Source organism: Pieris rapae, chromosome 13, assembly GCF_905147795.1.
Source record: "Pieris rapae chromosome 13, ilPieRapa1.1, whole genome shotgun sequence".
In the NCBI taxonomy this organism is placed as follows: Eukaryota; Metazoa; Arthropoda; class Insecta; order Lepidoptera; family Pieridae; genus Pieris; species Pieris rapae.
The window spans coordinates 6,929,432-6,947,040 of NC_059521.1; the positions used below are offsets into that span (position 1 = coordinate 6,929,432).

Consider the following 17,609-nt stretch of genomic DNA (forward strand, 5'->3'; position numbering starts at 1 on the left):
TGGCACAAGGTACGCCACTAATAGATAAGTCTTGTCGAATTTTGAGTAGGTACACTTTAAACCGGAAAATGGGCAAATTACCTAGACCACTACACAAATTTTTAAATCAAGATTATTCAGAGTAATAAAAATTGTTCTATTTTTAAAAATCCTTAATTGTGTCACACGTTTCTCGTGTGAATTTTCAATTCTATGACGTAGAGTGTGATGATAATGAATAGTATTTATCGCTCCCTCACGCTGTTTAAGGTTTAATGTGCCTTTGGGGAAATAACGGCTCAACCTAAAATAACTTGCCGCTCCATTATAATTTCATTAGTTTACACAGATTATATTGTTCATTAATATCAAATTCATCTCAACAAAAACATAATGTCGATAGAATCCTTAACCAAATGAATGTTACATACATAATATATTAAATTTTTCTCTAAGCCTGACATTAATTAGTTTAAATTAGTTGCCAGCGTAATAAAAAAAAGAATGAATATTATTTTACCTTATATCGCAAATACTGAGAAAACTGTATAAGAAAAAACGAAAAGCAGAATGTCATTTCAAACGAAATAAATAGCAATAACACCAAATATAGATTGCCTTATCTAAATAAGACTACTTTCACAAGCAGTTACAAAATGTTCGTAAGATCTTATTTTAGCAAATTTATTGTGTGAACCGTATTCATAAAGCCAACATGTTTTTGTATATCAAACCAGACAAAAATTGCTGGTAGTTTAAAGCAATATAACGACTAGGAATAAAATCTATATTATATGTACAACAACAACAATAACTAAAATTACAAATCCAGACTAAAATGTAATACAGATCCAATATTTGAAGTGGAAGACAATACGCTTACAAATTGGATTGCAATTGCCCTAAGGATTGGCGAATTCGTAATTGGCCATTCGGCTCCAGCCAGTCACGAAACTGGTGAAAACCAGATACAACATCCCGCTGATATATAATAAATTGTGCCAACCACTTTGAGCCAGTTTCGAAACCAACTAATAAATCTTTGTCGCTGTTTACTTTGGCGAAAAGTCCTCTCTGTAATTGGAGCATACAACAGACATCGTAATTATATTTAAAAACTCATTGCGACCGTAATTAAATAACGTATTACACAATATATGAGCGTAATGACCATTATATATAAAAAAAAAACATTTGTGCAATTCACACATGGTAGAAGTGAAACCTTCAAAAACAAATATAAATTAATCATTTTCCACTATCTAAATGTGTGTGTTCTTTAAAAACAGTATATTTTAATTATACATTTTAATTTATAAGTTTAATATAAATCTTTAATTTGACAAAAACTAAAACAACGAAAGTTTGAAATTCGATCAAAAAAAAAGCGGCAGTAAAGAGAGGCTGTATAATGCCTCCTATCTCATTTTCTCCCACGTTAAATCTTATGAATTGATGTTTCTGTCTCTCTTTACCGCTGCATCCGGTTTGAAATCACGACGATTCGAAAGAAGTTTATCTATCTCATTTTCTCCCACGTTAAATCATATGAATTAATGTTTCTGTCTCTTTTTACAGTCGCTTTTCCGTTGCATCGGGTTTGAAATCACAACGATTCTAAAGAAGTTTCACTTCAATACGTACTTAGTACGATTTACGTTTCGTTGAAAAAGGTTTGTTCTAAATTCAAACGAACCGCGCTTAAACCTCTACCTATAGACCACAGATACTTTCTAAACTGGTGATATGTTTATTTTAGCGTGGCATAATATGTAACATTGTATTATTATAATAATAACGCCTACAAAACATTGATGTGTCACCGTTTGCAATTTCACCTATAAGTAATTAATTAAGCTATTTTCAGTGTATGAAGTCTATTGACAGTAATATGGTCCACAGTTTATAAACATCCTCTTCACGCCGGAAACAATTGGTGTATATTTACGTCAAATCAATCCACTTGGTACGAGTTTGATTTTCTGGCTTTGTGTTAGTCCCGTGCCATTAGGATGTTGGCTCGCTGCCAGTTACCTACGAGGTGCTATTCGTAAGCTTAACATTTAAGGAAGTGTTGAGTCCCGGAATAGAAACGTAACGGAATCACGATCTTTTTATTAAAGCATCTTGGAGTTAAGAATATAAATTATATATTCCAAGAACAAAGTAGTATTATAATGCACAAAGATCTTTGGAGAGGGTTATTACAACTTAGTAAATGAGATTTATAATGCTATTTTATTTATATACACGCATGCCTCTCATGGTACCTCTTAATAACATTTTCAGGGGTTATGACTTATACGTATTTTAATTTTTTATAAACTCCTACATACCCGCACAGAATATATATAAATTATTTTATTTTAGTCCAATGATTGTTAAAAAAACAATAGATATTGTTTAATTTTCGAGTATCATTCCTAATATAACACGTAATTAATACGATATACGTAATTATACGAATATTAAAACGATTTACTCACAAAGCGGTTGAACATACTAATCTTGCAACATGTAATCTAATTTTCACTATAAATGAGTAACAAACCTAATAAATAATGTTATACTGTTGCTGGCTGCTGCTTAAAGGCCTTTAATGTGAAAACTTAAAAGAGTGCTTATGTTTATGCAGTTTATTGAAAAATTCCTCTTTGAACATAATGGTTTGTTAATATTGACAATTGGAATTGCTAATTTTCGCGGCAATTATTTTTTCGCGCCGACCGATGCAAACCGGTCAATTGTCATTACTCTGTGCAAGTCAACTGTCACGTGACACGTGAGATATGAGGGCGTCCACGCTCTCAGTGTGTCATTACTACCGACCTACACGGACCTCTATATCTGGGCCACTGAACAAGCACACTTCTTGATTGACATACGAAACTGCTGCTGCGTTTAAAATTTTCACTTGAATTTTAACGAGTTAAAGGAAAAATTGAGGAAGTCATATGTTTTTATTTCTTTTAGAACTAACATGGCTAACGTTTAAGTTGTAGATAATAATAATTCCATATAAGTTAGTTAAATTATTTCTTATTTAAATGGGTAAAATCAAATACATACAAATAAATATTCATCTTCTTTATTATGAATATGTATTATTAAACAATAACTTTAGTTTTGGGATATTTATTTTATTCAAAAATTTAAATTAACAAATATATTTATAGACTTTATCTTCAACTTCTATATTAATTTAGTATAATGCCATCAGCTAGCAAATAATTTTTTTTTAATTCTCGATGTGTGATGGATCAGTTTCTGCTCATCTTGTAGAGAGAGTTACTTTTAATAATTTTTACGCTAATTAAATTAAAAAATAACAGGAACAGGAAATATATTTGAATGAAACATTACACTTATTTTTACGTTAAATGTCGGAATTTTAGAAGTCGATTAAACTGTATTGTGGAATAGTGTGGCCGAAGCGCACGTACGGCGGTGGTGTTTTCATTACTCCAATAAATTTAAAATTAAAAGATATTTATATACAATTATAGCAGGATTGTATTTATTATATTGGTCTGACATGACGATATTTTAGGTATAACACGTTATTTTATTTTATTTTATTTTCACATTTAGGTACAAAAACAGAAAACAGATTGATTACATACATAAAATTATTACACACTAAACAACATTTAAAAATCTGATTTCCAATTATATCTGTACACAGCATTTACACTAAATATCAACTAAACAACATACACATATCAAACCGAATGACAAAAAAAAGAAAAGAAAAAATTTATATATACATACACACACACATGTATATATATATATATATACATTAATCAATTAAATTAGTAATTAAGGTAAGTATGTGCAAGGGATAACTAGAAAAATCCAAATATATAGAAAAATCCTTTGAACCACCTCAATTTAATAATCACAAATAGTTGTGGTTTTAATTTTGTAGTAATAACCTCCAGATATGATACCGATTATAATGCAATTGTAATGTGTAATTGCAGAATATGGAAATCTCCAGCGAAGAAATAGTTGAGTAACGTAACCCAAATGTTTGGGAGTGCAAGGTCAAATTCAAACAAGAAGTGTTTAGTATAATGAGCGCATTTGAATATTTATAACTAAGATCTAGGTCCAATACGATTTTGCATATTATAATAATTATGTATGCATTAAGCGTTTCGTTTAAATTAAGATTATTTAATTAGTTCAATTGTTGTTTATGGTTGTAATTTAAAGCGTTTTTCGAAGCAAGTCTGTTTATTAGAGTAAAGCTATTTAATTCGGATTTGTAAGTATAGAAAAATACGATAAACAGTAACGAAACACCAACATTTTCAAAAAGAAGCACCCCACCTCATACGATTCTCGATTATGTTATATTACGTTAGTCTATAATCTATGAGTATAGAGTTATAGAATAAAAGCCTTTCCGCTCAAGTTACAATTCTGTTATGAAATCATCGTTTGCTATAAGTACATACCTCACACGCCATACACCACAAGTACGATGCTCTAATTTGTTTAAAAAAATATATATAACTTTGAAATTTAGCATTTCATTGTATACAATTTATTTCACTACAATATTCGATTAAGCCATTCTAAACAAACTGATTGCGTTTCAATAAACCAGATTGAATGCCATGCACTATCACCAAAACCTGTTTTATTAACTTCCTATTCAAGTTCAATTAGAGAATTTTACTTAAAATACGCTTTCTTAAAAACGATGTTTGTCATTAGGATATTAAACAAATCATTAAGATAACGTTCTAAATAAATTTAAATATGTATAATTTAAATATGGAACAATGTGGTTGCTACAAGCATCTTGTTTAAAACACTAGTTCAATATAGTGACGAATTTTCTTGCATGTGCTTCTCGACAGCTGTTTTAAGTCTAGAAAAAGTGAACTTCATGAAAAATCGTTTTTTCATATAGCACATACATATTTCTTTATGGATATATACAATCTAATTTATTCTTAGTAAAATGTTTAAGTTGCAACTGGGTTATTATTAATATGTACTTGCGTTATACAAATGAAGTATTGAAATACAAGATTTGAATACTTGTAACATCTTCAATTACACAACTAATTCTAGTCTTACATTATTGTAATTTATTAAGAAACATTTAGCCTTGTATCGTAAATGTGTAGACAATGGACAAACAAGGCCAAAATAACTGGTTACCATTACCAAGTAACCGTAGCATTTTAATAGTCCACAAAAAGAAACGTTAACTTAAACTTTCACCTATTGGTGCGTTATTCGCTTCGTTGATAATCGAAACATTCAAAAGTATTCGAAGTTCTTTACTTATTTTACAAAGGCACACTTACGAAACATACAGACACAATACACGACGTATAAAAAACACAATGCATGCATTAATGACAAGTGTGCACAAAATTTTAAAAAGAAACATTACATTTATAATATTACAACGAACGAAAATAAATTAGATAATGAATTATAAAATTGAACATTTTAATATATCTTCTTGGCAATTGTTATTTTGGAATAATTGCTGCAGAAGCTTACGCCAAGAAATGGATTTAAAATGGATATCGGGGCATTTGTATATGATCAAAACCTAGACGACGTCATTCAAGTAAACGCGCTCGCCCCACATGGGCATCTGAGCTTCTGTATACTGGCTGAATAAGCGAGTGAAAGCTAGCGAATTGGACACCTGCCGTTTACTTGCAAAGGAGTGTATATTTATATAACTAATCACATGTAAACACCATTTGTATTTGAAATGACGGCTGTCCCCCTTTACATATTAAATACATAAATCATAATAATATTACCAACCACGAAAATATTAAAAAAAATATCGTAGACAATAATATCTAGAATGCGTTACGACTTGCATACGAAACACATTGCATACCTAACATTACGAAATTGATGAATTGCAAAAGTAATATGCGACGTAAGAAGTAATCAAGTGTGAAGTAAACGAATTATAGCATTAAACTTGATAATACTAAAGCGTTACATTACAACGAAAAAGCTGCAAAAGATCTCAAACAGTAACAGTATTGAACAATATAACTATGGGTGGTCGCGGTTCGTTGGAGATACATTTATGTATCATACAATAATTCTACACTTAATGATACCTATATTATTGAGGGTGGTAAATTGACGAGTCGTTTAAGGCACGTATCAATGGTTACACTTTTAAAATGAACGATCCCGGAATGCAGTTAACGAATTCGTATCTTTTTTGCACCCTAAGCAATTTACGAACTTTTTCAAACATAATCGCGAATATTTTGTACCGTTGGTGTATTTCTAATATTGCTTTCACCGAATCAACACGTTATAATCACGCTGCATGCTATCTTAATCGTTTTTGTTATTCTATTGTTTAACGTTTCATGACTTAACAAAGGTCTAATAATTCCCGCGGGAGTTATGCGGAAGAAGGTTCGTTATAGAATATTTCCAGCTTCATTTACTTTGGTTACGGTGTTAAGAGAGAAACCAGTTACCGTGGAACCGATCAGTTCAGTTCAGATACTTTCACATTAGTACTAAGTTTCGATTAGTCGGTATAATAAGTTCTCTTATGCTCAGTTATGATTTCTTAGAGCTACGCTTACCTTAGTGGAACTGGTTGAAAAGGGAACCGATGTGCTGGTGGGTGTGGGGCAATGATGGGTGCTGGTACCGGCGGTACGGGCACAGGACACACAGGGTGTACGGGAGGCAGCGTGCTGTATGGAGGTGGAGGCAGAGTCTCCTCTGGGACCCGCGGAGCCCTGCTCCGGCGGGCACGCCGCCGTCGTGGCTCCTCAGTCTGGCACTCGGCACTCACGACATTCCTCTCGGCTTCCGTTTGCACGGCACTGTTTACATTTAATGGCGAAACTTGCACTATGTTCACATGACTGGGCTCGCCCGGTACGCGCACTGACACTGAGTCGGATTTTCGCAACGGAGCGGGCGCCGGCACTGGCAGCCGCATCTCTGGTAATATTGACAACGACGCGCGCGCATGACGACCGCCGTTCGGCGACTGGCATGCCTCGTCCCCCGCGATAAACCACACGCGCATAGGGCTGCTAAAAAAATTATTATTCAGTTATACATTAAATAAAAGATTTACCTACCTAAAATAAATGTATAACATGGCTATACGCAAAGCGTATTCATGATCCTTATTCTTTTTAAAAATAAGTTTCAGTATAAATATTTCAGTAACATGTTTTCATATCATGCCAGAATGTAAGAGGTGAAATAGACATGAAATTGTAATGTTCTAAAAGTATTACGTTCATAGATTGTGATGTACCTTTCATCATAATAACAAGCGAACCCCTCAGGGGTCTTCGGTAAAAAAGGTAATTTCTTCAATTTAATTCAAAGCTCGTAATTATTTAAACATATTTCATACCTTTGACAGCCCTGAATTCCAGAGAGAGCGCCATCGGTTCGTGATCGCGCAAGAGGCGGAGAACGACAATCGTAGGGCTGCCACAGCAGAGAGGAAAGCGCCTCGGCGGCAGACAGCGGCGCGCTCATCTCGCCATGGCCGCTGCCCACACGCCGCTTCTACCTGCGAATACAATGAAAACATAACAACCAATATTATCAAAGAACTTGACGTGTAATCCGAGATTGTAATGCACGTGATAGAAAACTGATAGTGACTGAACAACAGTTTATACTATACTAAAATCACACCTTACTAAACCAACATGCAATATAAAACAAACCAAAGTAATTAAATTTCAAATATACGAAATAAAAATATATATAAGACGTCATAGATATTTCAAACCGGGGTTGTATTTTTCCTAAGTTACAGTTGTTATATCGATGAGAATTTCTTTCAGCACATCTTAGGTCTCCAACAAGACACTTCATAGCCGATGCGAATATATATATATATATATACATGTGATTTTGTTAAACATGTAAAGCCTTAAACAAGGCTTTTGGGTTTCAAGTCATGCGTGATAAATGGACAAAGATCCATTTTTTTTGCACGGCGTTTATTTGTGCCAACATGCCACAAGGTACTTCGCCAGTGTCGTGTAGATAAAGATCAATTTTCGAATGGTTTCGTTTTTGGCCGTTTTGACAAAAACTAGACAATTGTCATTGGAATTTCTAAGATCTTTCTATCATATCTCATTTTAATACAACGATAACGTAATTGGATAGAAAGAGACGGACTGGTTTAGTTTTTGTTTAGGTTAAGCTATTTTGAGGAGATTTTGATCAATTACTAGATCAAATTAATAATAGATAGAGCAAAGTTTGTATGCAGTTGAAATTCCGAAAACAGATTAGTGTTTTGTAACGTAATTGGCTGCGGTTAACTAATGGTGGAAGTTAGAATACATCAATGTCTGCTATCCAAGTCCGGTTACCTAATAGCTTCGTTGTTGAAAGACAAAAATTTGACAATATTGGTTAGTTGGTATTTTCATCTTAATACCGTAGTACGTAAGTACGTTTTGACCAGTTCTAACTTTAGTAGTTGGAGAATACAAGACTATATACCAAACCACATCAAGGCTTATTAAAATTTATACTTTATTGAGAATATATTTTGAATACCATTAGAATATATTAATACAGACTATTTAGACTTTACTGTTGAGAGTATAGTCTGTATTTAATTTATGATATCTAAACTAAAATTGTTTGTGTTTGTGGAGAAAGGATGTTGTGCACTTTCTCCAGCCTATAGCAGGGATCCTCATTGCACATACCCTTACTGGCTGAAATAACTTCGTTAAAGCGTTCCAGGATATGAAATCATTGCCGTGATTTTAGCAGTAGAATTGTTTATATTAAATTAATAAATCTTAGAACTTAGAATTTATTATAAATATATACTTTGTTATATTTATTGTATAAGTTGGTAAACTGTGCTTTTGTTTACGTTTGAATGTGTATTCCGTTTTTAACTTTTATGTATAATGTAGGAATGCTGTTGACCAAATAAATAAATGTAGAAGTCACTAGATATCCTTTTATTATATTTGTATAATTAATCTATTCTTAATCACGAGTAAAATTGCTGTCATCAACTACTGCTGTAAAACAAAATGTCGAGGTTTTTAATAAAGTAGCGTTAACATAAATAATCTGTAAAAAATAATAGTTCATATACGTATTTATTACTCAGATCTTCAAACAAGAGCTGAAACAGAAAAATATGCATTGAAGTATCATTAACTATATCACTTATGTATGCGATCTAATTTATTATTGGTTCTGGTGCTACAACGAGCTTAGATAACGTCGAGAATTCGCTCTTGTAATGTACTTAATAAAATTGTCATGTACCTACAGCTACGTTACGTCATGACTAACCTTCTGAAAAGGGCAAATGATTCGGTGTATTTTAGTTAACGAATTTAATAGGTATTAGATTAACAGACTTTTTTATTGTCCGTTGACTGATCTGACAAAAGTTCTATTATTTGTAAGTGCCTATAGTAGTTAAGTTTTTCTATAACCTTATTTGGTTTTTACTAATGAAATGTATGTTTTTTGGTTTTAAATCCATTCTTGTTGATTAAGGGTCACCTGTTAGGACAGGTTTATTTTTTTAATAAATCAACTAGCTGCCCCCGCGAACTTCGTTTCTGCTTAATGCCTAGACTACCGTTTAGTACATACCAAACATGTAACATTATGCTATGCTACCCTAGAGACTGTTCTTTTATACGCAATTAAAACTTTTTAGGTTGTTCTGTGAATTTTTCTCTATATGAAGTTAATAGTTCTTGTCATAAGCTTTTAATTAAGAAATAAAAATTGAGGTTACTTGTTGAGGGGTGAAAATTAAGGGTTGTATGTATTTTTGAATAGCCTATCATAAAAAAAAATATAAACAATGTTTTTCTTCTAAAAACCAAAAAATTAAATTATTGGACTGGACACCCCTTATCGCTTGGGCGTTCGAAAGATAGATAGCAGCCGATTCTTAACCCTACTGAATATGCATAATAAAATCCATAAGAATCGGTCGAACCATTACGGAGGCGTATGGGAACTAATATTGTGACACGAGAATTTTATATATATAACATCCAAATATAAATTTATTTTTGGTAATTATATAAATTTACTTAAAACGTACAGCTTTTGTTAGACACCAGCTATGGGCTAACGATTGTTTTATTTTTGTATTATCAACGCAATCTATATGGCAACGACTGTATCAGACGTGAGGTCAGCTTTAGAATCAGATAATAAAAGAAAGTCTAATGGGCTACAAAAGGCGAACCGTACTCGACGCGACGCGTAGTCACTTGTTCGACAAGATAACAATAGACTTAAGACAGTTCCTGGCTTTCTATAGTTTTGACTTTTTATATAGAACTGGACAGACGCCACAATCCCATTTGATGTAAAGTAAGATGCAGACAAGAAACGAAAATTCAAATTGTGCGGCACCTGGGGATGTCAATAACGAGGTGGAACTCCAGCGTGGTTCTATAAGAGCGTTGTTTGAAAAGAGATCATGGATTGTGTAGTTGAAGACTGAAAGACAAGCTACAGAACGGCGATGGTCAAGACTTGAGAGTTGGGATTCAAGGAGTGAATGATTTGTTGTAAAAGTTATTCCATAGTGTGGAAATAGCATTGTTATACTGGAAATACCATTACTGTTATGTTTGGACATCTGGTGCACAGCACTAGGTATCTAGGTAGTTTTAGTTATTATTAATATTTTGGTTTGATTTATTTTATTTTTGTTTATTTTTCGGTCGTTTCTTTAGTTTTTTCCTTTGATATATTGCTTAAGTTCTTATGTTATTGTTGTGTGTGTTAAATTTGTGATGTCATATTTTCTTGTATTTTTTACGCATACACATTGTTTTAGAAGCTATATAAATAAATTAATTAATTAAATACTGGTGATTCCGTAGCTTAAAGTACAGAGTAATAATGATACATACTTGCGTTTATATCCAATTTTATTAGAGTAAAATTCAAAATAAAAACATGACCCATTTTCAAGGAAATAACTTTCTTAATATTAAATCTGGTGTCTATTTACAAAACCATAAGCGGGCCTTCTTAAATCCTTTTTGTGCAAACACTCAGATGAATAAAGATTTACTCTCTCAGAACTTAATATAATGCAACGAAGCGGCTCTTGTTAAAATATTTTATCAAAGCGAAAAGCTTAATATCTTCTTTAATCTCACTAAAGTTTAAAAATATTGAAAAAGAAAACCATAAATCATTTGTGTTTAAAATCAAAGGTATAGTACATTAAAACATCGCGAATTAATCTTAATATTGTCATTGCTACAGTGTTTTAATAAATAAAAATATATACTATGCCTCTGTGGCTTTTTATTATCTGGAACAGAAAGCTTACGCAAAAGATTCACGACGGGACACAAATGACTGACGTGGTGGACTGAAGACAAAATTACCTATTTCGCATCTGTATAGATTTTGTGGTTGTTATAGCAACATGCTTGTAAAGGTGAACGTATGTACAGTATTAACCATTACCCTACACAACAAAAGGCACAGATCAGCCAAACACAACACGAAGCCAACATCTGTTGTATCGCGAGACGACGGCAGAAGAATATTCGCCATAGCATTTCCAACATTGGAGAATCGTAGAAATTTCATTGACATATCGTTTGCATATAAGTTATTTAATAATCAGATCGGTTGCTCCAACACCTGTTCTTTCAGTAGAATACGTTTTGGCCAAAAGACATCCCAGGCTGAGCATTGAGATAAACGAGGTTTGGCTATCCAGATGATACACTCAAACGTTTTAAAATAATTCCTTTAGGTTTTATAATAATATTTTTATCTCTTTGTGTTTGTATATTTTTCTCGTACCAATGTATCAGTGTGGCAAATATTTATAAGTAAGTATGCTGCAGTTTTTTTATTTATTTTATTTTTATTTATGCTGCAGTTACATCTTTAATCGGCTTACTTAATTATTCAAAAACTCTTTATAAAAACATTGATCGAACTTACATAAAATTATAATAATTATGCAAATTATTTGTCATAATGTTGAGATCAGTGGGACACTTTGATCCGCGGTGAAACCTTCCACTTTCACCAAGGCCGACTTGGCGCCGCTGCCCCTCCATCGTTATATCATGGGCCATATTACGGGAGGCATAACTTTCCTTTTAATATCCTATTACGTTGGTTTTGTAATTATCCTATAATACTTTAATATAATCGGGTTATATTGGATATTGATGTTGGAAACCACGAGATATTTTTCCTTAATTTCCTTTTCACGAATTCTTAAAAGGCCGACAACGCACTCGCGAGCCCTGTGGCATCGAGAGTGTCCATGGGCAGCGGTATCACTTAACATCAAGTGAGCCTCCTGCCCGTTTGCCCCGTTCTATAAAGAAATAACTTTAGGCTGAAGCCAAAAAGCTAGATTATAGGTAAGGTTATTATTAGAGCTAGGCCAGAAATTATATCAATTTGAAATAGAAGTTAGACAAAAACGAAACCTTTCCATCAAGGTTAAATAGATTTTTTGAATAGCACATTTACCGATTCAGTCTGAGCTTTTGTTTAGGTGTTATTGTCACAATTGAAGACGTGCGTTCTATGTTAGGTAGGTAGGTATTTATTTACTTACTTAAAAATTTGAAATTCATTAAGTTTGTATCTCTAAATTTTATTGGGTGGACTGAATTTAAATAAAAATAAAATAAAAAAATAAAAAAGCCTTTTTATTTCCTACAAATATAACTTTTTACATTGGCCCATCTCCAAACGCTTACTTATAATTAAAATTAATACCATCTTATTTTTATTTATTTTCTATATTATTTACCTATAACTATTTTTATTTATTGTTATTAATATACTACTTATATAATATTTGCTACTATATTATATCCTATTTACTACTAGAAAATATTTACTATTACATTATTTTATTGTATTATTAGCTGGCTTGGTTAGATTTTAGTATACTTAAATAATATAATTTGTAGGAGCCCCATTATTGGGTGAAGGCCTCCTCCAAAGATGCCCATTTGTCTCTGTCCTGTGCAGTCTGTTTCCAGTTTGGGCTGGCTACTTTTTTGATCTCATCATCCCAACGAGTATGTGGTCTTCCTCGATTTCTTTTACCTTGAGATCCATTCCAAAAGGTCACTTCTGTGGTCCATCTTGACTTCTTCGGTGACTGAATTTATAATTTACTATTTATCTTTGGTCCAATACGACCAAATATAACCAAAACATAGTAAATCGAATGCATAGGATTTTTTTACTTTTTTCTGAGATATTTAATATTTACGCACTACATTTACACACACATGTATACCCCCTAGGCCCTAGGGCATATGGTCTAGGCCCTAGGGCATATGAGGGCCATTATTCGTAAGTTGAAGGTAAGTGTGTAATAAATAGCTGTGAATTTAGAAAAAACAAATAAACATTATATTTAGGGTCTGTTTCACAATATCCGGATAAGTTCCAATAGCTATACATATATTATTTATTGGTAGGATAAAAACTATTGTTGACAGATAGCGCTATTTCCAATGAAATGCCAAGTATCTTATTCGGAACTTTTATCTTTCGAATAATTCATGTGTTGCATAGCTCTTTGGCACTTTATCCATACATTGTGAAACAGGCCCTAAGAATTAGAAAATATGAGCTACGGAGGCTTCGTAGGACCACCTGTTAATTTCACGCTTTCGATTAAGGTCGTCGGCTGTGACCGAAGTTCAATGTCGCTGTTAACAGCTAAAGTTAGCACTTCTTATAATAAACATTTTTTAAATCTCATATAAAGTTTGACGTGATCAAGATTTTTACAGCTTATAAATGTCATTCAATATCACAAACTCCTTTTGTTAGCTGAAGAAAAATTCGAGAATATAATAGGTACTTAGATGCTTTATTCTCAACTTGAACTTGTATTATGTTAGTACCACTGGGTACTGAGTTCCGTTGGTATAATTTACTAAAAAATATAATTTTATAAACACTGAATACGCTAAGAAATATGTTTTATATTATTTTAATGTCATTGTTCACGCTATGCTGACATAATTATTAAGTCACAGTTATTATTGAATTGCTATGTCGTTACATAATATTTATTATATAATTCAATATAATGTTTCTCTTTACCTCAGGTAATTTTATAATTAAGCTAATAGAAGTAAAATATACACAAATTAACAAGAAAATGTAGTCATTTTTTTGTAACAGTCTTTGAGGCCAGAATTTTTGTATATCTGGAGTAGTTGTGATATTTTGTAAAACAATAAGTCTATTATCAAAATTAGATTAATATATTTATGAACAAGTATCAATATTAAAAAGGCTGTATATATGCCAAATCATTTTTCTATAAACCGTGCTTAGGTACGGGAACGTAAGGTATGCAAAACCCAACTAATAACCTTTTGTATACATTTTTGTTTGTAAATTTTATAATAAAATAAATACTATTTTATTCTTATTGTAAATAAGTTACTTCAAACCTTAACCAGCAAATATAATAACATTAAATCCGTATAATCATAGCACTATTCTAATCAATTTACCTTGCCGGTAGGATTCTATTGGTTTTATACATCACGAGAGAGTTTCAGAATAATACGTAATATTTAAGCAAATTTACACAAGCATAATGAATTTTACACCAAAACTTTCCGGATGAAGAATTACTTCCTCGCTTTAGTGAAAGTCTGTATAGTGTTTACATGTACTACGTTTATTTAATTATTGATGGTGGGCTTGCTACCTCTCATCTTACTCTAGGACAAGCACAAAAGCGAGACAGCTTAGCTTAGCAGCTTAGCAATAATGAAAGGCTCAGGCTTTATTAACAAATAGCGGTGAATGTGCCTAACATATGTTGATTGTTGTATGTATAGGTTTCCTGAATATTTATTTAATAGTGTTATAGCACACTGAATGGAGAATCTATTGTTACAAAGTTGCTTGAGATGTTTACGCACTGCGGGGGCTATTCAGAGTCGAAACATAGAGAGTTGACTAACTTCCGATTATAAGAATGTTACTTCTCTGTCATAGTCTTTGACTAGATATCCTAATCAAAACAAGACTCGTACACCTTTAACATATCTTGAGCAAAATAATGCTAAAGAAAGTGAATAGAAATTGACGTTCACTACAATGAAGTAAGTTATTAAGACTGTCTGTCAGCTTCATAGCTAAAAAGATGAAAGCAACGCATCAATCCATGCATTGTTCCCTGAACTATGAATACTGGTTGAATTTCATTTCAGAATACATTTCATTGTTTCCCACTTTCAGTTATATTTAAAGTCAGCAAAAATTCATTTTTTTAAAACTACATTTACTTTTTTTGTTTTTTATTTTTGTACCTTCTTTTTACGGCTGCAATCAGAGATGTGACGTCATATTCTGACGTTAGCTAACGAAGAAGAACTAAAAGGCCGGCAACGCACTCGCGAGCCCTCTAGCATCGAGAGTGTCGGCGGTATCACTTAACATCAGGTGAGCCTCCTGCTCGTTTGCCCCTTATTCTATATAAAAAAAAGAAGTTATTCCAACCGCTAAAGACATATACACTTAGTTACTGAGGCCTTAACACCGGCCAGTCAGTGGAAGAGCAGCAGATTTAATAAACTTCAAAATCTAATCATGTTACTTCTTGTTTATTCGATTTTCCAATATAACATGTTCTTTAAATGTTTTGAACCAATTTGACATTCATGTAAATGAATTATATTGACAATGGCAGCTGTCACTAACGCCATTGCTCTGACATTAATCATAATGACTATGGAATTACTATTACTATAGACTATTAAATATACATTAATGTCTTGATCTATTGCAATATCGTCAATCGAATCGAATAAACAACAACACGTGAAATAATTAGACTTTAACGTTGTTAAATTACGAGATATAGGGCCTGTTTCACAATGTATACATAAAGTATCAAATAGCTATGCAACACATAAGTTATTCGAAAGATAATAGTTCTTAATAAGATACTTCGCGTTTCATGACGAATATCGCTATCGGACAATCGTGAAACGCAAAAATACTGTTTATCCTACCAATAAATAGCTTATTTGGAACTTATCCAGACTTAATGACATATAATGACAACTAATAAAGGCGCCTTTACTCCGACATACATATTATTTAAAAGTTCATCAGTTTTACCGTTATGATATGTTTGATCTGGAAACAACTCCAGGAACTCCTGGTTAAAAACTTTTGGGTTGGACTCCACCGCAGGTAATCTATTAAGAATAATTTTAAAATAAGAACATAGAAAGCACTCTCTTTTGCATCACCTCCGTAGGAAAATATTCCGTTTAAGCTCAGATCGTAAAATTGTATTTAAAATTCTCATTCATTCTATTTCCCCTTTTAGAAATTGTAGAAGTAAAATTTTTACAAAATTTCATTTTTAAATCCGCTTAAGTAACTACATATTAACAATTGGTATTTAATGCTATATAGCCCTGCCCTGGATGTAAGAAAACTGTAATATTTGCAACAGTTTTATTTGAAAAAATCAAAAAATCATTCACGGATAGAACGTTATAATATAAAGGAAAGGTTTTATTACTAATATTGCAATTACGTAACAAAGTATCGAAGGCCCGTGGGCGATTTATACCGGATATAGCTGATATAATGTGATAATACATATATTTGTTGATCAGTTCAAGCGTAATAATAGCATATCAAACTCTCATTAATACATGTTGCTTGCCCTGCGTTTATTAGTATCTTGAATACAAGATCATTATTATTCTAAATAATACAGGCGTAAATAATATTCTAAATTTTTAATATCTAAAATATCCTACTATCTCAATATTGCGAATACCTTCTGTGTGTTTGGATTACGAAATAAATAAATCAATAATACAAATTCGAAACCTTAATAGATTCTTTAATTTAAAGGGAGTTAACGGTATCTACGGGATGAACATTAATTATTTGACAGTTACGTAACCAATGACCATTTTGTATTGGATATTTTTTTCGTCAATTTAGTTATTCGAACAAACCCGACTTTGTTTCATATATTAAAAGCCTAAGTAAAGCTCGTAATGAACAACTGAGTATACACATAATTCGCCGACGCTTTTGTTAAATTTTGCATCAACAAATAACAATAGCAAATCACCGGAACTTGAAAATGAAAGTGGTTTTAGTTGTTTTAAACTCGACAATCTTGTTTGTGTTATTAGCATAATAATGCTGGGCCGTCCTCGACCTATCACCTACGTCATTTCGATCGTAACAAATAATGCTTTCTCTGAATTAAAATAACTGGAAATTTCATTAAATTAATTTCATATAAAATTTTGTATAAACTTTAATATAGAGCAAATATTACACATATTTATTAATAAAGGTGTGTGTGTATTCTTGTCAGTTTCATTGGGATTTTATCCTTTTTACCATTTGTGTGTTTAACTAAAAAGTACTGATATATTTTGACAATATGCATACAGTTGTATGACAGGCATGAAATAAAAACAATATGTTTATGTTACATATAATTTAATTTTCGTTAACTAAGCATTTCTTGACCTCTATCCTAAGTATTATTTTTCCTTACTACGGTGGCCTGTTAGAGAAGGCAGGCAAGGAGAGTGTCCATG

General features: G+C 32.2%; 1 protein-coding gene across 3 annotated transcripts in view; it reads right to left on the reverse strand.

The window, feature by feature from the left end:
* Positions 1-17,609, reverse strand: part of LOC111004246 — a 135,074-nt gene that overhangs the window by 90,775 nt on the left and 26,690 nt on the right. For 2 of the 3 annotated variants that reach the window (XM_022275186.2, XM_022275185.2), the window contains exons 2-3: positions 7,379-7,540; positions 6,585-7,046 (exon numbers count right to left, since the gene is read on the reverse strand). In XM_022275186.2, the coding sequence (XP_022130878.1) occupies positions 6,585-7,046; positions 7,379-7,506 (590 nt within the window). In that variant the 5' untranslated portion in view covers positions 7,507-7,540. The remainder of the gene's footprint in view (positions 1-6,584; positions 7,047-7,378; positions 7,541-17,609) is intronic. The other variant, XM_022275187.2, reaches the window with a different exon arrangement.